This window comes from Emys orbicularis, chromosome 3 (genome assembly GCF_028017835.1).
Source record: "Emys orbicularis isolate rEmyOrb1 chromosome 3, rEmyOrb1.hap1, whole genome shotgun sequence".
NCBI classification, from domain to species: Eukaryota; Metazoa; Chordata; order Testudines; family Emydidae; genus Emys; species Emys orbicularis.
This window is the reverse complement of record NC_088685.1, coordinates 183,862,152-183,887,962: the sequence shown is the minus strand read 5'-3', so window position 1 is coordinate 183,887,962 and position 25,811 is coordinate 183,862,152. Positions and strand designations below refer to the sequence as shown.

General features: G+C 40.5%; 1 protein-coding gene across 1 annotated transcript; it reads left to right on the top strand.

Moving 5' to 3' along the window:
• The first annotated feature begins 114 nt into the window (after positions 1 to 114).
• On the top strand, positions 115 to 24,136 carry ERLEC1 (endoplasmic reticulum lectin 1). The gene is made up of 14 exons (XM_065401028.1): positions 115 to 261; positions 1,467 to 1,571; positions 5,348 to 5,428; positions 6,693 to 6,770; positions 6,954 to 7,017; positions 8,790 to 8,818; positions 9,568 to 9,791; positions 15,035 to 15,164; positions 15,625 to 15,786; positions 16,973 to 17,032; positions 19,492 to 19,616; positions 20,804 to 20,881; positions 20,989 to 21,064; positions 23,992 to 24,136. Exons 1-14 carry the CDS (start codon positions 115 to 117, stop codon positions 24,061 to 24,063), a joined length of 1,431 nt encoding a protein of 476 aa, XP_065257100.1. The 3' UTR covers positions 24,064 to 24,136.
• Positions 24,137 to 25,811: the final 1,675 nt, after the last annotated feature.

Sequence of the window (25,811 nt, the reverse complement as noted above, 5' to 3'; positions counted from 1 at the left end):
AAATGGCGTCAAGCGCTCCACCGGAAGCAGACGTGGCCGGTGGCTGCTTGCGGTTGTGACTGGGTGGCTGCCGGCTCTCTCCCGATCGGTCCCTGCAGTCCCCCGCCGGGCGGGATGAGGCGGTGCCGGCTGGGACCGGCGGCGCTGCTGGCGCTGCTAGGCGGGGTCCTGGCGGGGGCCGGAGGCGGCGGCCGAGCTCTCCCGCAGCTCAGCGACGACGTCCCCTTCAGGGTGAACTGGCCCGGCACCGACTTCAGCCTGGTCAGTGCGGGAGCGCCCGGGCTGGCGGGGGGGAGAGCTCCGAGGGCGGGGAAGGCCCCTGGGGGGATTCCGTCGGTGGGAGCCCCGGCGGGGCGGGGGAGTCACGCAGTGTGGGTTATGGTCAGAAGAGTGACTAGATCAATATTTTAAATCTACAAATCTGCTCGTGCATCTTTAGTTAAAGTCTTATTTTCTGACAAGGACCCGAGTTTATTTCGTTAGCTCCGATGCCTTTGTCAGGAGAAGGCGCTGGATTATGCATTGCTCATCATCACAATGACTGTTAACTACATTGGATGTAAGGAACCTTCATGAGTGGAATGCACCAGCTAGAGAGAAATCCCAGGCTGAATTTGCATGACTGTAATTGGGAAAATCATCTTCATTTGTAAACTGAGTATATTTGCAGTAAGAAGAACAGGAGTACTTGTGGCACCTTAGAGACTAACAAATTTGTCTTAACGTTTAAGACAAATTTGTTAGTCTCTAAGGTGCCACAAGTACTCCTGTTCTTTTTGCGGATACAGACTAACACAGCTGTTACTCTGAAACCTATATTTGCAGTGACAGTCACTGAGATACAAAGATGGGACCCCAACATGCCATGCCTTTTTCAGAGTTAGAAGCAGTCTGGGATTCAGACGTGCATTTAAAAGAAAGGAAAAGTATGTTCATCTACTCTACACTCCTGTTATTTTATAACAGACTTTGTTTGGAAGGGCAGTTGGGGTTCATTGTATTAAACTCTGTTCAAGCAAAGGAAGACGCTGTGTCTGCCTTTAAGATTTTATAGCCTAGGTAAAATAAGGAAAAGGTAGAGGAAAGAGGTACAGCATAGCCCATCATCACGCTATTCATTTGGAAGTTATGTCTTACAAGTTCTCTTATTTTTATTGAACAGGGAAAAGAGAGGGAATGAGTAAATATGATGAAAGAAAAAAGGTGGTAGAGGAACATGGGGGTAGGGAGAGTCTAGACAAAGGCAGAGGAGCAAAAATAAATGTTAAGACAAAGATCAGAAGACAAACTGTCAGTGCAAATGGTAAAAAGCAGTCTGCTGACATCCCTAGGACCTGAGAAGATGCAGGGAACTCTTTTGAATAACCTGCTTTGTACCTAGGGCTAGGAATATATTTAAGTTTTTATAGCATTTTCCAAAAAAAAAAAATCCATCTTCACGGGATTTGTTTTTGTTCTACTTTTAGCCTACAACTGGTGTTTTGTACAAAGAAGATAATTACATCATTATGACAACTGTAGATAAAGAAAAATATAAATGTATACTTCCACTGATAGCAAACGGAGATGAGGTAAGCTTAAGTCAAGTTGTTGCAATTACAGATTGTTAGTGACACATCTGTAAAATTAAATAGTTTTCTTCCTTTTTAAAACAAAATTCCTCTGCAAAATGTTTCACAGTATGGCAGTTCTATAACTATTCGTGTTCATTATAGACAATATGGTAGTTCTGTTCTTGGTGGGTTTGGTGTGAACCAGTCCTGACGTCCTTAATTAGGCAAAATGGTTGGTGGGTTGGCTAGTCTCAGTTATGTGCCTTAATTCCAGAGCTACAGATTCTTATACCACCTTCATCACTAATATCTGAGCACCTTCCACTAGTGCAGGGGCGGGCAAACTTTTTGGCCCGAGGGCCCCATGTGGGTATAGAAATTGTATGGTGGCGGGCCATGAATGCTCATGAAATTGGGGTTGGGGTGTGGGAGGAGGTATGGGCTCTGGGCTGGGCATGCAGATTCTGCGGTGGGGCCAGAAATGAGGAGTTCAGAGTGCGGGAGGGGGCTCCAGGCTGGGGCAGAGCGGATTGGGGGGGTGAGGGTCTGGGGGGGGCTGAGGATGAGGGGTTTGGGGTGCAGGAGGGTGCTTCGGGCTGGGACTGAGGGGTGCAGGAGGGTGAGAGGGGGACCAGGGCTGGGACAGGGGGGTGGCTCAGGGGTGCAGGCTCCAGGCAGTGCTTACCTCAAGCAGCTCCTGGATGCAGCGGCATATTCCCCCTCCGGCTCCTACGCAGAGGCATGGTCAGGCAGCTCTGCTGCATGCTGCCGCGTCCACAGGCTTCACCCCTGCAGCTCCCATTGGCTGTGGTTCTTGGCCAATGGAAGCTGCAGGGATGGCGCTTGGGGCGGGGGCAGCGTGTGGAGCGGAGCCCCCTGGCTGCCCCATGCGTAGGAGCCGGAGGGGGATATGCCACTGTTTCTGGGAGCCGCGCGGAGCTGCCCCTGATCCCACTCCCCAGCGTGAGCTCGAGGGCCAGATGTGCCCGCGGGCCATAGTTTGCCCACCCCTGGAGTTCCAGGAGTTCATTTCACAGTCTTGGGCCAAGAACACTGGGAAAAGCTATGTGTCCTGCACAGATTAGCTTATCCTTATGATAGAAAGTTCTGTTGTGCCTGAGGAGTGGAGCTGTTGAGCAAGGTCTACATCCTGAAGCTTTAGGCGATCTTTTAGAAATTCTAGGTCCAAACCATTTAGTGTCTTGAACTTGACATGATATGGTATGAGAAGCCAAGGTAGAGAGTAGAAAGGCAGGTTTGATGTGCTTGTAGTAGCCAATGTTGCTGGAGAGATGCGCTGTCCACTAGCATCACCTCTTGTTTGGGTAACTAATAACATTGGGTTTAAGTAAGGCTAAGATTTTTGTCATGGTTGTTGTTTTTAGTAAAAGTCACGGACAGATCACGGGCAATAAACAAAAATTCACGGAATCCATGACCTGTCTGACTTTTGCTGGTGCGGCTCTGTGGTTTCTCCTGACACTGTGGTGGCTGAGAGCTGCAGGGTTCTTTCCCCCTCCCTTTGCCCCTCTTCCCCCTGCAAGGCTGTCCCCGGTCACTGGAACCCTGAGGAGGCTGTCACCTGTCCCTGGAAATCTGCAGGGGGACCCTGAAGAGGCTATCCCTGTAACCCTGCTGGGGTCCCGCTGGCTGCTAGTTCCAGTCCCGCAACTCCAGGGACTGAAGCAGAAAATGTCACGGAGGTCTCTGGAAATCATGGATTCCGTGACTTCCATGACCTCCGTGACATAAATGTAGCCTTAGGTGTAAGTGGTATTTAAAGCAGATTGAAATAGGAAGGGACACTTTTGGCACAAGAGTCATGGAGGAGCAGGAAACTGTGGAAGAAAGCTATTTATATCAGCTAAAGACGGTAGCGGGAAGCTGTTCTTCCCCCTTACTTTAACCCAGTAGTGCCCAAACTTTAACCCAGTAGTGCCCCCCTCCCTTATCAGTAATGGAATCTGTCTGTGTCCTCCATTCCATTCAGAGGAGCTTGGACTTAAGGCAGAGCTGGGGGCAGAAGTTGGGATGGGGGAGGAGCTGGGGCTAGAAGCGGAGCTGGCCTCAGGGCAGAGTGGGAATGAGGGCAGAGCTGACCAGGGGGCGGAGTGGAGCTGTGGCTGGGGGTGGAGCAGGGCTAGGGTTGGCGTGGAGCTGCAGTTGGGATTGGAGCTAGGCTGGGGGTAGAGCGGGGCTGGTTGCTGCTCCTTCCCCACCCCCTGTGGGGGCTGGCCCAGGCCTGGCCATGTGCCCCCCAAACATTCAGGTGTGCACCCCACAGTTTGGGGACCACTGCTTTAACCACTGGTTTTGGCAACAGAAGTTATAGCTAATACTACTGCTACTCCATTACTGGGTTTTTCCCTGTGCAGTGATGGATGACTAGGTAGGAGCAAAGCACTGTACTGCCAGAGTTTTCAGAATATCTCATCTTCTCCCATAAAAGTAACTATGGGAAGGTTCTCCCCTCCCCCCAAATAGGGGATGTGGTTTCTTCACAGGAGAGGCAGTAACACAAGAATAGGCCAGGAGGGGGCAGATAGAGGAGAAGCAGCAGTGGGGACAGGCAAGCTACATAACTTCACATCCACCTCACTTCCTGTTGAAGATATCCTTCTGCAGCTACTTCATGTAAAATAGTAGGTGGCTGCTTGTGCCTGTGCAGCCAGCTGTGGGATCAGCTCACGTGTACAAGTTTAGCTTCTCTTCTGTGGCTCTTGGCTCACTCACAAGATTGTGCCACCCAGCCCCATGGCTCTATCAGGTGAGTCAGAGCACCATGTAGCATTCAGGTGTGTGGAGAAGGGAAGCAAAAATTGAGCCAACAACAATAAAATAGAAAAGGAAAATCTGACCAAAAGAGACAGAAAAGGCCATGAGAGAGAGAGGATGAGGAGAAGGCCACAGCTATGCTAGAATGTGGTATGCACGAAAGAGCTATAGGGGTCTGTCCATCTACAAATCCATTGCAAGGAAAGAAAGAGGTGACTTGAAAAAAGGTTGAAAACCAGGTCAGGTTGGAGTCTCACAGACCTAGAACTTTGCATTAGAGAATATTGCCTTAATTGTCCACAACCTTTGAATTTGCAATATGATGTCCATTATAAGTGCTGCTGACACTTCTGCTCTCCTCTGTACCTTGTACCTCTACAATAGTAGTATCCAAATAAAAAAGTCTGACAAAAAATAAATGTTTGCTAGTTCTAGCAGACAATACAATGGAAATCTCTTTAATGTATGTGTGCATGTGTTAATGGCACACATCACAAATCATTTTTCACCGAATCTTACTTCTGTGTTTTTTTAAAAATTAGACTCAGATTTTTGATCTCTGAAAACCCTGGTGACAGCTACCTTTTTAGTGTACATTTGCAACAAAAATATTGAATTAGGAAACAGGTGCTAAATGTTTTCAGTGCTATAGAAATTATTCACACCTCAGTTTGAATGCTTGTATCTTATTTTGTCATCAGCAGGTTGAACTCTAGTACTTCTAAAAATACAAAAAAGCCATATTTCTACAGTTTGTGTTCCAATTCTGTAATTCCTGGATTTGTTTGGTTTGACTGATTTATTTATGACTCTTATACTTTTCTTCAGTGTCCCTTCCTAATAACTAAAATTTAAAGATTCTTTTAATTATCACACAGCATGTTATTGGAGACAGAGATTTTGTATCTTACTCTTTGCAAGTGATTTTTTTTCCTTATTCAAATTAATGATCTGACTATTGTACATTTAATTTTAATATTGCATATATAGTGAAAAGTGTCAAATCTTTTTTGTTCTAGGAAGAAGAAAAGGATTACAAAGGGCCTAGTCCAGGAGAATTGTTGGAACCTCTTTTCAAACAAAGTAGTTGTTCATATAGAGTATGTTCCTTCTGTTTTCACTCAAATTTGCAAATTAGCAGAATAAACCATCTACATTTCAACCTATTTACAGTTGACTACAATAAACATTAAAATATGTATATGAGATTCCATTTAGCGGTTAAAGCAAGAATGCTTTATAAACTTCATTAACCTTAATATTTAATAGTGTTGCTAAAAAATTTGCATTCTAAATAATTGTAGATACGGTGATTATACTAACAATTTGTCATCGTACTTCCAGTATGCAAACCATAGTACACCTCTACCCCGATATAACACGAATTCGGATATAACGCAGTAAAGCAGTGCTCCGGGGGGTGGGGCTGCGCACTCTGGCAGATCAAAGCAAGTTCAATGTAATGCAGTTTCACCTATAACGCGGTAAGATTTTTTGGCTCCCAAGGACAGCGTTCTATCGGGGTAGAGGTGTACAGGACAGCTTGTGGTTACAAGACCTGCCTTGAATGTATGACAAGGCTAAAAGATAAGTGCCTCCAGAGACCCCAGAAGTTTGCCTCTCAAACATAACTTCTTGATATTATTACATTAGAAAAAAAAGTTGCTACATTTTTAAAAGTGGCCAGTGAACCCTGACAAGTGTGATTAGACCAGATTCACTCACCATCAAAGCCTTAGCTATCCAGAATTCTTTCACGGGATAAAATTCATCCAAGTACTAAAGTCCCTCCATACTACCTTATCTCTGCATTTGTCCTGGGCAGAGTGGCCACAAAGCAGGGGAGGGACAACCCCTTGGACCATGTGGAGGTGAACTAAATACTTGCCCCAGGCATGTTAGCACTGAGGATGGACCAGGGAGAGTACATTCCATATCCATTATTGTTCAGATCCAGTGTCCCAACACCTCCACACAAGTGGCATGGGAAGGGGAGTGGGCTGCAACTAATAATTCAACCTATAGTCCATAGTAGTGGCCACAGCAGGTCTGTGCTGCGGCCTCACAATCTGGCTCTGGGTTGGTGGAGGTATATTTGGCTCTCACCTACGTGAAAGATGCTTCACAACATCAGCAAAAAAAACCACAGTAATTTGACCCATTATGCATATTTGGAACACAGTTAACCCTGGAATGCTGGGAAAATTCACTGCAGTTTTTTGCTACTTTAGGGTTCCATCATCCTACTGACAGGGTTGGTTTTGCTACTCATCTGTCAAAATTAAGTCCTAAAGTTTTGGAAAATTTTGATTGCCAGACTCTTGTGTTGCTGACTAAAACATGAATTTTTTATTTTTTTTTTAGATTGAATCTTACTGGACTTATGAAGTCTGCCATGGAAAATATATTCGTCAATACCATGAAGAGAAAGAAACTGGCCAGGTATGTTTGTACAAGCTTATGAGACCCAAACAAAAAAATAAAATAATTTAGAACTGACACTTTGATGCTGAAGTTACCACAAATGAATTCTGACGGGAATGAACAGAAAGCGCTCTTGAAGCTTATGTGGGGAAAGTTAGCTTTAACAAACAAAACTATAATTGTATTTGTTTTTGGTTGTAGAAAATAAACATCCAAGAGTACTACCTTGGGAACATGCTGATAAAGAGTCCATTATCAGACCCAGGTTTGTCTCTGTTTTTTGTTTGTGGGGTTTTTGCTAATGCTGATGATGTATACATTCTGGTATTTGTTGTTTTCACAAAAATATGCTAGAACTTATGTATGGAAAAATGTCCAATGTGCTTTCCAGTGGAAGAGAGAAGTAGAACACAGTGGAATGCTACTTTTCCTAACTCCATTGTTTTGTGGTAATTTCCTCTTGGCGCCTCATCTTCTCCCCATCCTATCAGTTCAGCCAGGCCACCTACAAGAAATCTGCCAACTAATTATGGATAGGTAGAAGGGCAGTTGGGGATAGAACATACATACAAAATATTAAAAATGAACCTGTGCCAGTCTTTGTCCTAATCCCTCTGCTTGTATGCTGTAACCTGTTCACTTGGTTTTTGACTGGTTTTTGTGTTTAAAATTCTAAGTAATTCAGGGCAGAGACTGTGTTATATGTACAGTACTTAGCAGATCTTGGATAAAATTTAGTGCACAATGGTAAAACTTGCATCACCTCTAGAGGTGGATTGGGATCTTAGAAATGTTAACATCCTTTTTTTAGTTATTCTGTCCTTTTCCATTAGGTGACAATTTTATTTTTTTCTATGCTTCATATGGAGTTGAAATTCCTTGGCTCAACTTATACTTGTGTATTAACATAATTGATGCCAGCATAGTCTTGAATAGGGTACGAAAGAATCCCAAAACATTGTGGCCTCACTCCCCAGGTGTGCTAAAGCAAGCTTGGTGCAGCTCAAGGGGAGATGTCAGGGTGGCCCGAAGTCTCCTTTCTTATCTCACTAACAATTATGCTGATCCCGTCTCTGGCACAGGTTAGAGAATCCTAAAGCTGTTGAGACCTGTACCACCTTGTAGCACCCAACTGGGGGCAAATAAACAAAGTGATCATTGGCGTGCAGTACACTCTAGCCCTGCTTCCAGCATGCTCCCTAAGCACAGAGAGTGGGGAGAGGAAGGAGATGTAAGCATAGTCTGCTGTGCCAGCAAAAAGAATTCCCTCATGAAGGATGTGGTCAGTTGCCCCTTTAGGGCAGCAGTAAGGTCACTTGGCACTGCTTCAGCACAGAGCAGAATCTGGCTTGTCTTGTCTGGCTTGTCTCTGCTTACCACAGAGCAGAATCTGGCTTGTCTTGAGTTCTCAAACATAAGAGGCTTTTTTTGTTTAACGGGACACTAACTTTGAAACTAGTCATTTTAAAAGAGTTTATTCTGCTTGCTCCAGTCCCCTTATCAGTGTCTTCATTTTACAACTGCATTTTCTTCTTGCCCCTACTTCTACAGACAGGTGAGATTGAATAGAGAAACTGACTGTACACAAAGTGCTGTGAAATACAAAGTATACAAAAAAATCTTTGAACAAATATTATTTGTTAATCCATTTTAAAAGAAAAAAATCCTAAGTGACAGACATATCAACATAAGTAAAAATTTAAGATTAAAGGAAGATTTGACCCATTAAATTATAAAAGTTTTATAGTACTTTAAGACAAACATTTGCCATGTAATATTTGATAACATTCTTCTAATGTACAAGCATGTTTCAGTGAAAACCAGTATTAAGTAAATGATAATTGTGTCATCAAACTTAGTCTCACATTGAAAATGTCAGTATGGTACAATCAGGGCTGGTGTTCTGAGAGGAAATGGCTTTATTTCTAAAACTGAATCTCTTACCTAGCATAACTTTGTATATAATTTCATATCTTTATTATTTTATATATATTTTAAAGACCTTTACACTTCTCTCATTCTTATATTATTCTGTAGATCAAGACGAAAAGGAAAATCTGAAAGAGGCAAGTGTAAAACGTTGCTTTCAGTTTTACCATCAACAATGGAGGCAACTAAATGTAGATATGATTAAATGTTCAGTTCATTAATCCAGGTGTGAGTAGAAAATAAGCTCTTTTCCCTTTTTGATCACTGGTCCAGTTTTGAAGACACTTGTTCTCTTCCACCAATGAGTTTCTTGCCCTGTCCAGTCCCAAGACACTGGACGTTAAGGCTAAGGTGACAGTTAATTTATTTTTTAAAAGAATCACTTTCCACATTCTTGTTGAAGTGCTAAGTTTATAAAAACTTAGTAACACCACAAATCTTAAATTTAAGACAGATCCATGGTATGTGAGAACCTATGAACTTTTGCATTATAAAGTGGGCATATATGCAGTCATCTTTTGGCCTGGTAGCACTTTATTTCTCTGCTTATCCCTTCTCCAATTCTATCTATCTATTGCTGAAGGCTGCCTGGGCTTTTACATTATCTTATTAACCGTTATTGCTCCTAACCTTTACCCATTCACTCATTGGTTTTGCCTGATTATACATTAAGATCCTTAACTCTCTACTTTCTTCTACCTGTGAAGTTCCTGCCCGCTAACTACTACACTCTACCTCTTGGCAAAAGGAGAAAAAAAAATCCCTAAATGAAAATATGATTAAAACATTATTGAAACATGGAGTCTAATGAGCTGTAGTGTTGCCATTACAGAGAAGTGAAACAGCTCTACTGCAATTTCTAATTAACTTTTTTGCTTTCACCTAGATTCCTACAAAGAACATAGAAGGGCAGATGACCCCATACTATCCTGTAGGAATGGGAAATGGTACACCTTGTACTTTGAGACAAAACCTGCCCAGATCAAGTACAGTGATGTATATCTGTCATCCTGAAGCTAAACATGAGATCCTATCAGTAGCAGAAGTTACTACATGTGAATATGAAGTGGTCATATTGACACCTCTGTTATGCAACCATCCTAAATATAGGTACAGTTTCCAAATTTCAGCTAACATTTTGGCTCTAGTGATCATTTTGCACATATGGGGCCAAATTTTCAGTCAGCTGTCTCTTGTGTGTGCAAAAATTATAGGCAGTTGTGGTTCCTTGTGCAAAACTGGACACCTTCTTTTACCCTTGCATATGCTTAACATGCTTGCAAATACAGCATTGCCAACTCTTGCAGTTTTTACTTAAGCGTCACAATATTTGGAGTATTTCTTAAAGCTCCAGCTGTTGGAGTTAAGACATCACATGAGAGCCTCACAGTTTGGATTTTTTTAAGGTAAGTTTCCAGCCATTGTGGTTGCAAAGAAAAATTTAGGAATGTGAAGTGACTGCAGCCTGATGGTTCAGAAGGCAAAGAAAGAGTCCAACATTAGTTGTTTTTAAAAAATAAATAAATAAATCCACTTTCTCTCACACTCAACAAAACAAAAAAAGACTTATTACGCTAATCATGACTTTTTGGGGCCTCACTTATGATATTTGAATGCTTTTGGTGGCCAATACTGCAAAATACCACATGTACATGTGCAGGTCACCTATTTGTGTATACATGAGGCTACTGCTTCCATGTTCACTTAACTTTAGAAATCATGTCCCATCTTTTACACATGCGTACTTTATGTGCACCTGACACAGAGGGGGCAGCTTTAGAACTGGGACTTCATTCTATTTCATTGGCATTAGGTATTTGCAGACTTTAATCCTATTCACATGATCTAAAAGCTTTATTAAAAAGCGTTAAGATCTCTTACCAGTATGTGTAGATTTAATCATAAGTTACACTTTAAAAACATGAAAATCAATTAATCCATTATTTAACAGTACTTGCCGAGATCTGAGTTCAGGATTCTGTTTTCCCAGGACAAATTGTTGACATAACGCATCCCTAAAAAATATCTTACCTGTGTTTTACAGTCTCTCAACTGTCAGCTCTTGGAGGGTCAACACAGACTCCTAAACTCAGGTCTTGGTGAAGGTAGAAGCAATGAATATTTGTTTTTAAATGACCTATTTCCATTTAAATAGCAACATGTTCTGAGATGTGTAGAGAGACAGTCATTTGTAACCTATTTGAGAATATCTAGATTGATATAAAAGTACTCTCTGATGTAAGGACATCAGTCATGCCCTATGCAAACATAGTTGCAAAATACCGTGAATAAGTAGTAACACTGTCAAATCCTTATTTACCAATCAATTTTCTAATTTAAATGGAGCATTTGACTTTCTATGCAAGAGAAGCACTGGTATAGTTCAGTTTGAATTCCAGCTCTTATTTTAAACCCACCCAGGTCTCTTCACTTGTTCTTAACTTCCTCTAGTTCACTGAAGATTGAAATTTTTCCAGACTGGGTCTCTATCTAAAGGTGAATTTGGGATTTTTTTTCTTGAAGAGGCTGAATAAAATTGGTTCACCCACTTCTGTATTACTCAAATATAGAAAATGCTCAAATTTAAAGAAACTTTACTCTCAACTAACTCAGAAAGGGATAAAGTTAGAAATTTCAGACTGGACATGGCTTGAAGAAAATGTTCAGTAGTTGAGCGTTGAAAGTCTGAAGTTTGGCTCACAGGCAGTACCCTCTTTGACTGCTAAAGCAGGCAAATTTAATGTTCACTGCACTCAGAGTTTAGCTCAGCAGCATCCTTTAGCTAAAGCGATAAGGAGTTAATAGGTTATTCCAATCTCTTTAAAAAATTGCCAGTGTGTGCAAGTGTATTATTGCATACATTAATAAAATAATTCCAATTAGAGTACCAAACCTCAATTAATAATGGCTGCATTCATGAGTTATTGAGCCAGATAGGCCGAGATCAAGGAAGTTCAAAGCACTGTGTGATGGATAACTCAGATTTTCTTACTTAGCGTTTTCAAAATTAATTAAGGGAAAAAATTGTCCATGAATCATTAAGGCTGAGAAATTAATCACTCCACAGTCAGGAAATAGAAGAAATAAGATTGAATACTTAACATTTATTCTGTTCTTGAGGAGGATGCTTTACAATGTAGCTTCTTCATATGAGCAAAATCGTGGCTTGCCCCATGCACCTGTTCCCTTTCTTCCCGGAACATAAGGTACCTTGCTCTTGTGCATCAGCTACACTCATTGCTGCAGATTACTGTACAGTGGGGAGAACAGCCTCTATAGCGCTGCTACTCCCTCCCCTCCCCCCATCCTGTAAAAGTGAGGAGGCAGAGGTGAGGAGTAGGTTGTGGCTTGACTTCACCTCCCAGTATACCAGCTAACACAGCTGTGAGCTGTTGTGGAAGTAATCTGTGCCAGATGAAGGGCTAGTGCAGACTATTTCTCCCCTCCCGCCAACCCTGCCTAGAGTAAGGTTAGAACCAGGAATTGTGAATTGGTCACAAGTTGGCCCAGGTCTGCTCCTGATGCAGCAGAACTATCTAACAAAGCTTTTTGGGGCTAGTGGTAAATCCACATCTAGTCCTACATTTGTCAAATAGTTTAATGTCAGTGTATTGTACTACCCCATTAAACAACAGCAGTGCTGTACAGCTACTGATGTATAACTATAGTTTTCTCTCTGATGCAAATGCATACATTCTGGCTGTGGGTAGGTGGCATAATTGCATAATTTCTGCAGTTATTGTCTAGCAGTACAATATGCAAATCCCTTATCTAGCTAATATAGCTGGCATGTTCTGAGGGGGAAGGATTTACATAACGATTGTACAGAGTATAGTTATCCCAGTGGCTGACCAGTGAATGTATACATTGAGAATTTTCTTACTTTACTTAAGAATTTTCAAACTTTATTTAAGGATTAGATCTGCCCACTTCCATTCAAGTGACAAATTGGAAATACTTCAAATATTACATGAGAATATTAAAACTGCCCAGAAGAAAGAAAAGTGGGCTAGAAAATTGCTTGTTTGTTTGTTCTGGTTCATTTTTGTTTGTTTTTTAAAACCACTAACTGCTGTTACTGTTTCCTCTCCCCCATCATCTATGTTCAGCCCCAAAACCTTTACTACCAGATAGGTGAGGAGGGCTTCTTGGCCAGGAGTGAGAATATTGGATGCCTTGAAAATGTATCTAAAACAAAACACGCAAGGGCTCATTCTCCTGATTCAGTCATGCTATTACTAGCAAAGGCACGAGTAGCACACCCAAAGTGCTGCTCAATCCCTGATCAGAGCAGCCTGCAGGTGGGGGGGGATTAAAAATACATTTTTTCTTTCCTCTAGTGGCCTTCGTGTTGCTCCTCAAAGTGGCTCAGGACAGTACTTCAGCCATGAATCCTTTCCCTCCCCACCCATTCTCATATCTTTACTGCTTAGTAATGCAATTGAAGTTGGAGAGTAAGAGCATTCTTTTTAGTTCTAAATATAATTTAATATACACCATTCTTATTGTTGGCACAGTCTGTCCTTATCCCTAAGCATGTGAACGTGTTTCGGGGGGTGGAGTAGAGCATGCCTGACAGATGGGAGGGAAAGGTGAAAAGAAATATATAATTGCATTTAATTGCTTGATAGTTCTATTTGATTTAGTAACACCATACTCAAACTCTTCAGCCCTCAGGCATGGAGTTTATTTAATCTAGAACATAGTTACTTATTAATCAGGAAGCAACCTCAGTTATCTTACATACAAACTGAAATTTGTTACACATCCTTCTGTACAGTGCACATACTACTGCATAACAAACTCTGATGATAGTCCAGAAAGCCAGTTCCCTTTTTCAGAAGCACCTGTAAGTCTATGAAATTGCTAGACGTGTATTTTACAAAACAGATGAACATAAAGTAATGTAAAATTGTAGGAACTAATAATTTGATATTTTTTGCAAATGTATCGATCACTAACATACTATTATTCAATAGTATTGTAAAAATATTTCCACTTATATTTAGTACTTCTAAATTTTCACTCAGGCTTTTCAGGTGCTTTGAAGAGACCTTAATTTGTATGAAATAAGGAAAGAGCGATGATATTGTGACTTCTGAAACCATCTCTTGTAGTTATCGATATTCCAATGCCTTTTAAACTAGCATTGCTCAGGGGGTTTTATAGTTTCATTTTTAAACAGGGTCCCAAGTAGCCACTCCCACAAGGAACTACTTTGTGAAGATTATGTTGTTGAAGATAAGTGCCCTAGAACATTCTGAACAAGATTAGAGACATATGTAATTCTCCCAAGTTTAACTAGAGTACGGTGTGAACTCTTTATTAAAATGTGTTTGTGATATGTCTTGTGTGTTGGCCATGTGAAGGTTCAATTTATAATTTAATAATACCAAAGTAATTAATGAAATATTCAGTGACAAATTTAAATGAGTAACACATATAGTCTGTGTACTATATGAAAGGTTGTATAAAAGTCTAGTTTGCATTCAGTTTTATTTGATGAAAATAATGACACCATATTTTAAAGATGTATGTATAAGAATGCTGAGTTAAGGCTGAGCATTTAATCTTAACTTTTGGAATTCCCTGACTTTTGAGTGCTTGTTTTTTCAGCCTTAAAGTTGATTAACAGTGCATGCAAAAATTGCCTTTTTGCAAGTAAGATGTTATATAATCTGAGGAAAACTAAAACAGGGTAGATTGCATTGACCAGGGTTTCTCAAACTGGGGTCGCCGCTTGTGTAGGGAAAGCCCCTGGCGGGCCGGGCCGGTTTGTTTACCTGCCCCGTCCGCAGGTCCGGCCGATCGTGGCTCCCACTGGTCGTGGATCGCTGCTCCGGGCCAATGGGAGCTGCTGGAAGCGGCGGCCAGCCCGCGCCGCTTCCAGCAGCTCCCATTGGCCCGGAGCAGCGATCCACGACCAGTGGGAGCCACGATCGGCCGGACCTGCGGACGGGGCAGGTAAACAAACCGGCCCGGCCCGCCAGGGGCTTTCCCTACACAAGCGGCGACCCCAGTTTGAGAAACCCTGGCATTGACTAATTACTTGGTACGTTTCTTAATAAAGTGGTTTTTAAGTACCTGAGTGTTGAACGTTATGACCCAGTGAACTTTTATTTTCTTTACACTCCTACAACTGAAATGTCTGTTTATAGCAACAACAGTGTTTTAAAAAAAAAAAAAAAAAAAATCCTGATCTGACACATTGCATGCAAAGTTTAACTCTGGAGTGTTAATATATTAGTTTTTTTAAACTGAGAACAAATGTGTGTGTGCTGGCATACCTTTATGTATAGTGGGAATAAGTGTTACAAGAAAACAGGTGATGTATCTATAACTTGTTTGGACAGGTTCAGGGCTTCTCCTGTGAATGACATATTTTGCCAGTCACTGCCAGGATCCCCACTTAAACCCCATAATCTGGAACAGCTGGAGCAACAACAAGAAATGCTGAAGATGCCTTTTAGAAGGGTTAAGGAGGTAGGAGTTTTGTAATTTTAAACTGGAAAATATAGCTTTTTAATTTTCCTTATTACAGTACTTGTAACCTTAAATTTACAGCAACTGTTTATATCCCTGATTGTCACTTTGCACAATTATATTGATCTTTCAAGTAGCCTGTGGCAAACCAGCGGGAATTGTCAATAGCTGCAGTCATATTAAAAAAAAAAAATCTCTAGGTTAAAGTTAGGGCTACTAGTCTATAACCCCCAAATCTCCTATTACTTTTTTGATCTTTTCTGTTCATTCAGCTATTCTTAGATGCAAGTGTTTAATGCACAAAGCAGTGAAATAAATGGCTGACCTATTAAGTTCTTGCACATTTATCAGCTGCTTGTCTCATTTGATATTTATTCTAATACTAGTTACTTTCTAACATGCAGTTATGTGTTTAGTAGAGGATATGTGGACTCTAAATATGTCTGAATTTTAATTTCAGGAAGAAATACATTCAACAAAAGAAGAGAAATTTTCCTCCATTCATAAGCCAGTTGCTGTTGGATCCCAACAGTTGCTAACTGTTGGAACAACACACATCTCCAAATTGACTGATGACCAACTCATAAAGGAGTTTCTTAGTGGTTCTTACTGCTTCCATGGGGTGAGAAATAAACTGTATACAATTGCATTTATTAAATCCATATTTGTTTCACGTTTCAATTCTCCTTTGTGGACTTGGATAGCTGAAAAATTTCTGTTAACTCAGACCTGCTGTGTTTCTCACATCAGTATTTTCTCACAGTAATTTGCCAGTTACTAGAGCTTGACCTGAAGGTTTTATCTTCACTAAATTCAAAAGCTAACTTAATTTTTCGTTTTTGTTATTTCCAGTCTGAAACTCTAGTAGAGTAATTCTACCAAATGTGATTCTTCTGTAAGATGAACTGAAAGACTATGTTGTGTCTGAGAAGATGATAGGTTTATTCTTTGAAGACTACAATGAAAGTCATTTCATATCTTTCAAGTGGCTACCCAGAATGCCCTCTTCAGAAGTGACATTTCCCACCTCTGACCCTAAGAAAGGTTTCTGAACAGACCATAGTCTTTTTGTCTTGCTCATCCACTTGGATCAAAATATAAAGTTAAATGCTGTACTTAATAAGAATTTGTCCACCTTCTGAAAGCCACAGTTTTGTACTGATTTGTTAAATGTTTTAATGGTGTTCTTAGTTGCTAAATTATTGCTTTAACAGAATTGAAATAAGAAAGCTTTATAGAAAGTGGAACAAGAGTCTTCAGTAATCTTACTAAAGGATCTCTTTAGCATTTTAGATTAAGTCCAAATGAAGTTCAGTCTTCTGTAGTGAAGCATGGATGGTGAGATAAGTGAGTGTGGAATGTATTAAGGAGGGAAGTCTTAAACACTGCTTTTGGAGAATGAAATGTGTTAGAGATTGGAAGGAAAGGTAGGAATGTGAAAGCTGAGAGAGAACTTTCTCTCTTTTGATTCTCCCTCATAAAATAGGAAATAATGGATAGCCGAGATTGGAAAAGAGGGCAGGAAGACAAAGAAATTGGGAGGGTAGGTAGCAGAGAGAGGGAGTCTGTGACTACTGCTATGTCTGAAAGAGGAGGAAATACAAAAGAGGTTCAGGAAAAAGACCGAAGGAACACATTGTATTGGGTACTTACAACTTTCCAGGAGTTCATACGTAGATGCTGTCGTTGGTGGCAAATCTATATAAAGCAATGATGCTCCATATTACACAGTTATGAAGCTACAATAGAATAGATGAGAAAAGAATGTATTTCACATTATTTGAACTCTATTCCCATTTCTTTTTCAGGGTGTTGGTTGGTGGAAGTATGAATTCTGCTATGGCAAATATGTACATCAGTATCATGAGGTATGTTAAATAGCAGTTGCAGTCTTCTGCCACTAGATGGCCAACAGTTGCTTTTATGAATGTGCTCATGAGCTGGGACAATAGAAATCCACTGGTAAAGAAATTGAAGGTTGCATGTTCCTGCAGACTTTGCTCCATTCCTTACTATTTAACTGTCAATAGAAGTGATGTTGTGACAGGTGCCTTAGAATAAGGGAAAATAGTCCTTCTGATTCGAAGGTTGGCTTTGCAGTATCAATTGATGTATTTTTGTCTTGCAGACTTAAATTGAAATTAATTTAAGTATACAAACTTGGAAGTATAATGAGTGTTAATGCCAAAATTAACCATTTAATTACTGGTCATAATACCAGAAATGTCAAGCTAATATGCTCCTCCATTGTACCTGTCACATGATCCATTTACATGAATGGACAGACTATAGGAATAAAGCTATAGGCTTAACATACTCTTATTTTGACTAACTCAGATGGTTTTACTATTTTCCCACCTCCTTATTAGTGTCAAAAATATTAGACTCCTTTGGTATGTCTTATAGGATTTTCAGTGTTTTTCTATAAAACTGGGTTCACCCCACACTTATGCTTTAAATTTGTGAATGGCAAGAGTGTAGGTGCAGGGATTACATGCTGCTTCAGGAGCATTAACTTATGTGCAGATGTCCACCACGCACAGGGGGTGTAGTATGTCACTTGATACTGACTCCTCCCTCTTTTAACCAGGGAAGCCCTTCTGCTGGGGGAGGGAAGAGCACTATTCCCTTATGTCCCTTCCCTTCCCCTGAGCTGAGTCCGCATCAGTCATGAAAACAGAGGGGATCATTTTGTTCTAAATGTTTGTACAGATCTCTTTTTTTTGAAAGTGACAATATTTTTGAGATGATGTGCGTCCAAGCAGAATTCCTTTCTCTTTTGTCCCCAGTTCACTTGTCAAAGCAGATGTTTCACTGTTCGGTCCTGCTTGATCTCACATTGCTAAAATCAGCTTGTAAAATCAGCTACTGTGTCTGGGTTTTAGGAAAAGAACTAATTTTACAAGCTGTGCAGCATGGTTTCCTTGTATTTCTTAGCTCTGGTTGGAGTCCTTAGTGTTCATTCTCATCATCTTCTCTAGTAGTAATGGAACCTAGATGACTGCCATTTAAGATGCTTTCTAGTATCAGCATACATTTTGGGCCAATGTATAGGGCCACCCAGAGGATTCAGGGGGCCTGGGGCAAAGCAATTTTGGGGGCCCCTTCCATAAAAAAAAGTTGCAATATTATAGATTATATTATATTCTCGTGGGGGCCCCTGTGGGGCCCAGAGCCTGGGGCAAATTGCCCCACTTCCCCCCCCCCCCCCCCCCCCCGGGCGGCCCTACAAATGTATAAGAAATATAATATAATCTCTACCTGAGCTATTTGCTATGGGTTTTTTGGGGAGAGAGTGTCCAGGAGAAATGTGGCAAGTATGGCAAATCTGACCAAGAGAGGAATTTAGCCTCTAATTTACAAACAAGCTATAGGAAATGTTCTTTTCACCATATCCCCATTCTATATAACAATATATAAAAAACTTTAGGTTTTGTCTACACAAACAGTTTCTGGCAAGCTTGGGTGTGATTCTGCTGCACACTAACTGTCCATACGGAGCCTGCTGATGCGCATTAAGAGTTCAGTAGTGCACTTTGATCTAGTCCCGTTTCAAAGCGAACTAGGCTATGTCTACACTTAAAATGCTACAGCTATGTTGCTGTTGCACCTCAGTGTAGACTCTTATTACAATGGAGTTCTCCCATTGCTCTGGTAAATCAATCTCCCTAAACGGCAGAAGGTAGCTCAACAGAAGAATTCTTCCATCAATCTAGCACTTTCTACATGGATACTTAGGTTGGATTTTTCATACCCCTGAGCGAAGTAGCTGGGTCAATCTAATTTTCTAGTGTAGACTAGCCCCTAGATCAAAACTCACTAACTGTTAATGCATCTCAGCAGGGTCCATGTGGACAGTAGCATACAGCAGGCTAATGTGGGGTAGATTCTCAGCCTAGCTTGCCATGAACTAAATGTTCATGTAGCACAAGCCCATAGGCTATGTATTTTAACTAGGCAAAACTCCTGACTTCAGTGGGAGACATTTTATGTCAAGCTGGCACAATTTCAGTTTATGCAATGAAATGCAGGCACTGCCATTAATCAACATCAGAAGTGGTCAAAACTGAAAGTCTCTTGCTAAAGGACAACTCTTCTGGCTGTTGAGGCATACTTGTAAGCTATTGTCGGTAAGTAAATAATGCTCGCATAGCTGCTCCTGATTGCAGTAACAATGTGTAGCCAACAATTAGTTGATTTAAAAAAAAAAATCGGATTATTAAAAATTTGACTCCCTAATACTTCTTATCTTTAAAATGATCTCTCTGCAGCAAACTCATTAAACCTCATGATACAAGATTTTTATCATCGTTTGTTCTTATTTTAGGATAAGGAAAGTGGCAAAACCTCTGTAGTTGTTGGTACCTGGAACAAAGAAGAACATATTGAATGGGCCAAGAAGAATGTTGCTAGAGCTTATCACCTCCGAGAAGATGGTATGCAGACAGTTAGGTAAGGGTACAGTCAATTCAATTTTTAACTGGATAAACCTTACATAACATGTTGAAAAAATGAGCTTGTCATTTCAGTGCAGCATGTTTGAATTGCTGTTTACAAATCATTTACATACTGAGAAACAGTTCTTAGCATGTTGGTTGAGAACATCTTACTTTCCTTTTTGAATGGAAAATGTTGCATTTTAAAAACAGAAAATTAGATTCTCATCCTCGTCCTTTAAAATAACTTACATAAATTGTGGCATTTGAACTTATAACTAGTTTGAAAACAGTTTAATTTAGTACTAAATTCATCTTGTGTAAAATTTTCAAATCATTTACATGATGTAGACACTTATGGGGTAAAATTTTCAAAAGCTTTAGCTTCATGTTGCTATTGCCTTTAAGGTTTTCACTGAGGTTGTGTTCTGTGGCACATATAATTTGTTTTAATTTGATGGGGAAAGTTTTGTAAATCTTTCTTTGGATGAATTGCCTCATGAAAATTATAATAAAGTTGTAAAGTTAATATTTCTCATATTGAGTGTTTGGAGCCAGTAATGATTAGAGCAGTCAAGTCCCCTCCACCAGAACCACTGGTTATATCATCTGAGTGCTAGAATTGGTTTCATATTTACTGCTGCAGAGGAAGGGAAAGGGAGAGGCTTAAAGCTGTAGGCTAAGGGCTTGTCTGCATGACCCCACAGTTTGGACTATGCATATGTGTTAACACAAACCTAGGTATCTTACTTTGCACCAGCAGCATCCACCAGGGAACTTATAGCACAGCAGGCTACTGCACACTGCAGTTCACACCCCAATTGTCCAAACTGCAGGGCCATGTAAATTATAGTCTAATCAATACAATAAACTATCAGAGTATGTTGAATAAGACACTCATTTAACTTAAAATACAAAAGAAGCTATTTATAATTCAACATCTGTCTCTTGGGTGTGGTGCAAGGAGAATAGTATTGTTAATCAGTCCTATCTGCTTCCATAGAAGTAGACAAATTAAATGTAACTTGTCAGTGTTTTCTTCCCTTTTTCTATTTCCTCGTGTAGATTTAAGTTTCTTGCATTTGAGGGGGCGGGAGTGTTTGAAAGGTCTGCTTACTCAACTCACAGCTTGCTTTCGGCATTTAAGGTGATAATGTTGTCTGAGTGTTCAAATTCTTGTCTAATTTCAAACCTTTCTGGCAGAGTGGTATCTCATTTTTATGGAAATGGAGATGTTTGTGACTTAACTGACAAGCCAAGGCAGGTGACTGTGAAATTGAAGTAAGTTACACTCTAAGTAAACCATCTAGTCATACGTTTTGTCTCTTCACCCACTACTAGAGTTCTGTGGTTTTTAGAATACTTACTCAAATCATTCCTATTTTTAGGTGTAAAGAATCTGATTCCCCTCATGCAGTAACAGTATACATGCTGGAGCCTCACTCCTGTCAATACATTCTCGGGGTATGTAAATATATACGCTTGAATTCACTCAGCCCACAGTCCCTTTCTAGCTAATAGGATTTCTCAAGGTGCAGGACTTCTCTAACTGAAGTTATGCATATTCAGTTTTGACACGGCCTTTTTAACTTGCATCTGCCAGAGATTTAAAGCTACACTAAACAGATTTTTACTTAACAAACCAGAGTTTCTGCTGCATAGGTTGATGACTCCACCACTACCACTGGAAGCAATGCAGAAATTTGTGCTTTTTGTTCCTTGTTGCTTTTGTAGCATTAGTGATGTAGTCAACCATTGCAGGTGAAACATAGAACCCTAATTTATGTGATAGTTGGTAAGCACAGGACCAGATTTTCAGATATTTGGAGAAAAAAAAAAAAAAGTATTTGTAAAGGTGGTGTCTGCACATAATAGCTTGAGCTCTTAAATTGATCTTATTTTAATGCATTCTAGGTAACCTTCAATAAAGCATTCAGAAGAAAATTTAAAATAGTTCTAAATCATAAACATATTAAGCCTGGAAAAAACTACATCTCAGATACTTTTTCATTTGCTGTGTGAGGCATTCAGCATATTATTAAGCTAGTCAGATTTTAATACTTCCAACCTCTAAATAAAAACTGATTTGATCAGGGCCCTGACAAATATGGCTCAATATTGTTTTTCTGAAAATACCAGTTGAATGAGTACACTCTTTGGTATGAGGGAAGATAGCCTAAAGTTAGAGATGGAGATCTAGTTCCCTTAGGACATTTTAAATGTATCCCTATATAATTGAATTCCATCTCATGAAAAAAATTCTAACAGAGTACAAGAGTTGATGCTCAAATTATTACATAAAATAAAAATTAAATTATAATAACTCAGTCATCTAGAATTTTCTCTAAAGTAATCTATTTTTAAGCAATTGTAACAAATCTCAATTTCTTAATGAACTGGAAATAACCTCTTATAGTATCTGGACAGACTACTGTGGTGCATTGTCTATGCCCAGCTAGACTGCATGAATGCTCCCAGAGCCACTCCTGAATCACACAGAGAAAGGCACCAGCCAAATGCCCTCAGCTCCCAGCCTGGTACTTCAGGAATATACCATCTTGCACTGCTCAAGCTGAGCAGTGCAAATTTATTAATTGGTTCACCATTTCATCAGTGGAAAGTGAATACACACCAGCCTTTATAAACCTGAGCAAGCACCCTTACCAAACACTTCAGGCAAACTCACTGGTAAAGATAAACAGTTAAACAAATGTATTGACTACAAAAGATAGATTTTAAGTGATAGGCAAAAAGTCGGAGTTAGTTACCATAATAAAATAAAATATAAGCACGCAGTCTAAACTCTTAACTCTATTAGACTGGGCAACATCTAGATCAGGGGAGGCAACCTATGGCATGCGTGCCAAAGGCGGCACGCGAGCTGATTTTCAGTGGCACTCACACTGCCCGGGTCCTGGCCACCGGTCTGGGGGGTTCTGCATCTTAATTTAATTTTAAATGAAGCTTCTTAAACATTTTAAAAACCTTATTTACTTTACATACAACAATAGTTTAGTTATATATTATAGACTTCTAGAAAGAGACCTTCTAAAAACATTAAAATGTATTACTGGCACGCGAAACCTTAAATCAGAGTGAATAAATGAAGACTCAGCACACCACTTCTGAAAGGTTGCCGACCCCTGATCTAGATTAAGCAGTTTTTCTCACCCCTCTGGATATTGCAGTCCTTAATATACAGATTTGTCCCTTAAACCTGGCCAGTCTCCCCTGTCTTCAGTCTTCTGAGTGTCTTTGTTGGGGCAGGAGAAAGGCCAAGCATAGGGCCCTGTGTTCTGTTTTATATCCTCAGTCCCATGTGCTTGGAGAACACAAGTCCAGGCATGTCTCATGGGCATTGCTGAGTCCCCAGGCAAGGTTAAGCAATTCGCTTGGTACGGCTCATGCAGGTGAGTCATTGAATTGTAGCTCCTCTGCTGGACAATGGCTGGTAATGTCTGTTCAGCAGCACCCACCTGGGTGTTGGTTACCTCACTTGTCATTGTCTCTGGAGAGAGAGTATCTGGGCGCCTCCCAAACCCACAGCATATTTTAGTGACGACCATACAACACAATTCTTATAACTTCATATGCATTAATGATATACATATTTAGATAGAAAACATGACTTTCAGCAGATCATAACCTTTCCCCTGATGCCTCAGATAGCATGCTTTTATATGCAATATCACAATTATATATAAATGAGGAATGTGGGGGTTATAGGATGCTCCCCCAAGGTATAAAATGTCTCACAAACTTGCCCTGTGTTTCTCAAGAGAAGGGAGGGTGTGTTATGGTAGTTGCCTGTAACTGTTTTCAGACCTGCGTAGATCACCACTTGAGCTGTGAACTAAAAGTACTAAAGCTTTTTAGAACCTTCTGATCCCAGAGTGGAATACTTTGCATTCTAGATGTGTCAAATGTGGGGTCAGGTGCTATTTGCTGAGGAGAAACATAGAAATTTGCTGTTACCAGATCTCGTACCAAGCCATCACCCTCTCTTTAGCCAACTCTTTAACTCACTCACAAGTTAGTAAGTAACTTTCAAAAAATTCCTACTAGTGGATTTCAGAGTGTTCTGTCTTACATTCTTTAAGGCATACTCCTTTTGTGAACTCTTGAACTGAATACATAATTGGCGCTAAGCGAATAGTGGTCCCTTTGTCAGTCTGTATTTGTTTTGGGAGAGTAAGGCTACTTTGATTTCATTATTGTAAATAAAGAACTGTGCACTTACAGATTTCACAAACACAAATAACTATCCCAAAAAGTTACAAAAACAGTGATGCCCAAATTACTTTCTTATGCATTTTCTTTTGTAAACAATTGACAACATTGTGTTTCAACGTACCTAACATTTGGTGGGTTTTTTGATTATTTTTGTTCAGGTGGAATCTCCAGTCATCTGCAAGATCTTGGATACAGCGGATGAAAATGGGCTCCTTTCAGTGCCCAATTGAAAGAATAATACAGTCTATGAATCAGATTCATAGAAAGCCAAGAGATACTCGCCAGCCAACCTTGCCAGCAGAAAAAAAATATATATATATATATATATTAGGAGGGACTCATGAACCACTTTGTGTATATCTATGTGTATATAAGAGATTGATAAACTTTTCAAGATTAAAATATTGTCTTGCACCTTTAATTTTAACTGAGTATTGAAAGTTCTACATAGATGTTGGCTTACACCTTACAGAGGAAGATGTCCTACATCAACTTTTATTTAAAAAAAACAAAAAACCCTCAAATGAGCAAGGTCCCACTCCAACTAAAGAGTTCAGCAGTTGACCTTTAAAGAGAAGAGACTAAAAACTGGCATCTTGCCTCAGGGCTTCTACAGCCTCTAATAACTTGTCCTGTTGTAATGTGAAAAGGCAAAATACAAGTTTAGCACCTATGTTGCCTCAGTTTTTAATAGTTGAACTGCATTTTTATCATGGTCCTCTTCCATGTTATCTTTTCCTCCAACTTGTATGCCAGCCTTCATTAATTTTTTCGGCCTGGGCTGCCTTCCAGGATCTGTTTCTATCTTTGCAGCTGTCTATTGCACAGCATTTCTGCTGAGGTGGGTAAGTATTATTCCCCATTTTACATATGGGGAAACTGAGCAACCACAATTGAGCGGTCCGGAGACATAGCAAGTCTGTGACAAATCACTAAACAGAACATAGCCTTCTAATCTCTGATTGTATGAGTTTAAACTGTGGTTAATACTCCTCTCCTGGTCGTCATTCCGTTACATATGGGGACTTTAAGGATTATCATTGCACTAACCTTTCAACCCTCTTACTGAAGGATACAAAATGGCAGCCACGTCATTTGTTCCTGTCATTCCTAAAGCATCATTTAGACCTTTGGAGGGTCACCTGAATTGTTAAAGTGAGTGGCAACTTCATATTAATGTTGAATTATGAATTTCTAGAAGTAAATTGAAATAGTGGCTTTGGAGTATTTAGCCTAACTTAGAACTAGGTATTAGGTATTGTGACAAAGTTCCTCCTCTATCTTGGTGGGTCCTGCGCTTATTGGCGGATTTTCTTGCCTCAGAGATTCACCACGTGGGTTGGGGAACAGCCCAGAGACCTTCCCCTCTGGAAGAACCCACAGTCCAGGTCAATTGGGAGGTTTGGGGGGGAACCCGGGCCCACCCTCTACTCCAGGTTCCAGCCCAGGGCCCTGTGGACTGCAGCTGTCTATAGTGCCTCCTGTAACAGCTGCATGACAGCTACAACTCCCTGGGCTACTTCCCCATGGCCTCCTCCAAACACCTTCCTTATTCTCACCACAGGACCTTCCTCCTGGTGTCTGATAACACTTGTGCTCCTCAGTCCTCCAGCAGCACACCCTCTCCCTCTCAGCTCCTTGCGCCTCTTGCTCCCAGTTCCTCACACTCACACTACAAACTGAAGTGAGCTCCTTTTAAAACCTGTGCCCTGATTAGCCTGCCTTAATTGATTCTAGCAGCTTCTTCTTAATTGGCTCCAGGTGTCCTAATTAGCCTACCTGCCTTAACTGGTTCTAGCAGGTTCCTGATTACTCTAGTGCAGCCCCTGCTCTGGTCACTCAGGGAACAGAAAACTACTCATCCAGTGACCAGTATATTTGCCCTCTACCAGACTCCTGTACCCCACTGGTCTGGGTCTGTCACAGTATCTAACATTGTTATGACTGAACTGCTGACTTTCATAGAAATGTAGGACTG